Genomic DNA, 3432 nt, shown 5'->3' on the forward strand with positions numbered 1-3432 from the left:
TTCCCATCCTTGTGATATCACATCTTGGACAACAGCCGCAAAGGTTAAAGTACCTCAAAAAATTGATTTTCATCATGACCACCACCACAGATTTGATCTCTTGAAAACACGTGTCTAATATCTTTAATCACTCTTTTAAGTCATAAAGCATTGATAATTAAAGTGTCATAATAAAACCATTTGAATTCTTACATCAAACCTAACCTCTACTTTAGAAATTTTGAAAAGCAAACGGTTCTTTAATTCATTTTTTTCAAGGAAACTAATCATATGGTCTTTCCCAAACGACTCTCTTACGCATCATACAAACACTTAGAAATTTCAACACGGCACGCGAGTCAATTACCCACCAGTCCTCCTCATCAGTATCTCCAAACGTTGTACTGAGCTCACGAAAGTTCTGTAACATATCCATGAAATTCACAAGAGACATCTTAGGAAGGATAGTCAAGATAGAAAAGGATTTGTGTTACGATTTCGTGCTAGTCATATTGGACTGAGGCTGATTTCATATCCGTTTCATGAGAAAATTGATGTGGATTGATATGATCTTAGGTCAACATGGATTAAGCCCTCGTTCAAGAATCATTTTCTTATAGTACTTGATCCATATATAGAATCCACTCACTATGAAAGCTTATCGGAAAAAGAGAGAAAAGAAGTGGATTTCATTTGTGAATCAAGTACCACACAAGAACCATTCTCCAGGACCTGATTCGGATTATTTTGGACTCTCTCACCTAGGCTGATTTATGGGGTTGAATTAGGGATATATCTAAAAGCAAAATATATGACGTGAAAGAGCATTAATGGAGGAAATTGATACATACTGCCAAGGAGTATCACCCACAAGTAGCCAATCCCCATCTTTGTCTTGGTAAGCGAGGGTGTAACGTGTACTACCTTGATTTAATGATCTATTCATGTCTCCTTCATCTGTGTCGGTGGTGTTACCAAACAAAAACCCAATTAGTAATTCAAGAATGAAATAAGTCTAGAGAAAGAAACCAAGTAAAAGTAAAACCCAACTCACATTTTCCAAACATGGAAATCAAGGTGTTGGTTAGGGTCTGATAAGAGTTATGAAGGCTAAGATCAACTTTTCTTCCTATGGGAACTCCTTCCATCTTCACTTTCACGTACATGGAGTTGGGTCGTCCATGAACCTGACCCGCTTGATTCTGGTGGTGGTGGTGAAGAAGATGAAGATTCCTCCTGGAACGCTTGATGGGTGGCCACCCCACAATACCATCTCCCTCTCCATTACTTCTGTGTAGAATTTAACCCCACTAATCTTAGAATTTAAAAAATCTGAGAAGCTAGTAGTAGCTAAGAATAGTACTTACTCGTGAATAGTGGAAGGAGAGGTCTTCTGGAGGCTATTACGATCACCATCACCATCATCCTCCTCATTTGGTTTATCATTCCATGACAGAAGAGGGAGTGTTTGAGCCACGGGGTTGACCATAGTGAGGACATCATAGAAGCTACGCTTCTGGGGTTTGTTCTTTCCGAAGCAGCAACTGTGACTGTAAGTCATCAAAGTTGCCTCATCTGTTGTGTCGTTCTCATACTTGTTTAAGTCGAGATCCTTGATTGGATTACTTGGGAGAGAGAGACCCAGTTGAAGATCCATAATCAGTACAGCCAAAAAAATAAAAGACAGATAAGGAAGATCAGCAAAAGATCATAAGCATGTAACAATTAAAAAAGAGAGAGAGATGGGTTTTGATTGATCTCCCAAGTTTTTCCAGGGATTTGGGTCTCTTTCGTTGGTTTGTGAGGATTATAATAAGGAGAATTTGGTCGAAGAGGACTTGGACAAACCGACAATGGGATGTGGGGGGTTAATTGGTCAAAGATGTCAAAAGAAGAGAGAGAGAGAGAGAGAGAGAGAGAGGGGCGAGGGTGCGGTGGTCCCGGCATGGAGGTTTTACTTTTTCTAAGGTGTCCGTATCAGTGCCCGACTTTTGCCTAACCCGTCTGGGATGCTTGTCTCTTTCTCATCGTTTTCGTATCCGACACGGTCCCTTTCAAGTCCCCCTTACTTCCTCCTCTCTCTCTCTCTCTCTCTCACTCTCTCTCTCTCTCATATACATTCACACACACGCACGCATTAGTGGAAGTCAGTAACTTGTCTCTGAAACTGAAGGCACCAACTAGACTGGCAAACCTAGCTTTTAAGGGGTGTGTAAGACAGAGGGGCAGAACTGCAGAAGACCCATCTTTGTGTTAAGTGTGAGATGTTGGTACTATAGGGACCTGCTCACTTCAATGTCCTTAATTTGTTCCAATTTTAGGACATGTTTTGGTGAGACTCTTTTAAAAGTTCAGTGAAGTTTTAAAGGTTTCAACTGTTCTATAGCCTTACATTATTAATGCATGTCCTCTTCCATGGCGAATGAAGCTCTGACCATTTGATTGATATAAGAGAACAAGAGGGTTAGACATTTTTTCATATCAATACAAATTGGACCTTTCCTTAACCTCAATTTTATTTAGGAAGTACTAGTGATTCTTCTCAAATGACGAGTTATCAATATAAAGAGATAAGGTAAGGCGTTTTGTATGGTCAGCCATAGACATACCCATCTAGATGAACCATGTAAATCATTGTGTTTTGTCTGTGTGATCAAACATCTCATTCTCACAAGTTCTCACCCTGAATTGGCGACCAATGATCCAGATGTTCAAAGACAAGAAAGACTTGTCTATCCACGTTTTCCATTTCCCTCTGCCCGATGCCTCCCCGTTGAACCACGTAAATCATTGTATTTGTCTATGTGATCGCATATGCTTTGCCATTAGGCTCTACGTCTATGGGGTAGATAATCCTTCACTAGTAATTAGCACCATTAAGTGGTTATGGGCTAAGGTTGCAAATCAGGCCGACCCTCTTAAAGATTTGGGCTTAATTTTGAAAGGCTGGGCCTCAGCCCAAGTTGCACCCCTTACATTATAACTCAGTTTTGGGTTTAACCCACCAAGCCAATCTATTGCTCAATAGTTATGATAGCACCTACTCAACCTTTAGCTCATAGTTCCTAATTACACTCAGATTTTTTTTTGATAAAGAAAAAAGGGTGCTCCATAATAGCGATCATAGCCCTCAGGACAAGCCCCCATACGGCAAGCGGGACTTCCATAGGACCAATAGACGATAGTGGATATATCAAGACTCAAATCCACAATCAGCCGACTCGAGCGGTGATGGGTTGAGGACATTTTCACCACTAATCTACCAACCCCATTGGTTAATTTAATTACACTAAGATTGAGATCTGATTTTCTTCGTTGTGATACTTTGATGCAATCGATTGCATTCGTACCGTTTCATAATGTGTCAGTGTTAGAGAATCTATTGTTTGGCATTGCTTGGGTAAGGGGGAAGATCAAAGATGTAATAAAAGAGAGACCAGGCGTGTAGGGTCT

General features: G+C 40.4%; 1 protein-coding gene across 3 annotated transcripts; it reads right to left on the reverse strand.

Moving 5' to 3' along the window:
* Positions 1–218: 218 nt before the first annotated feature.
* Positions 219–1780, reverse strand: LOC122076466 (auxin-responsive protein IAA28-like). Of its 3 annotated transcripts, XM_042641769.1 has the most exons (5): positions 1561–1776; positions 1347–1527; positions 1034–1269; positions 831–936; positions 219–400 (listed from the first exon to the last, which is right to left on the reverse strand). In XM_042641769.1, the coding sequence occupies exons 1-5, from the start codon at positions 1634–1636 to the stop codon at positions 343–345; spliced, it is 657 nt and encodes a 218-aa protein (XP_042497703.1). In that variant the 5' UTR covers positions 1637–1776; the 3' UTR covers positions 219–342. The 3 variants fall into 3 exon arrangements, with proteins under 3 accessions (XP_042497703.1, XP_042497702.1, XP_042497701.1); XM_042641768.1 differs by having other exon boundaries at positions 1034–1266; positions 1347–1780; XM_042641767.1 differs by having other exon boundaries at positions 1347–1777.
* Positions 1781–3432: the final 1652 nt, after the last annotated feature.

This window comes from Macadamia integrifolia, chromosome 4, assembly GCF_013358625.1.
Source record: "Macadamia integrifolia cultivar HAES 741 chromosome 4, SCU_Mint_v3, whole genome shotgun sequence".
Classification (NCBI taxonomy): Eukaryota; Viridiplantae; Streptophyta; class Magnoliopsida; order Proteales; family Proteaceae; genus Macadamia; species Macadamia integrifolia.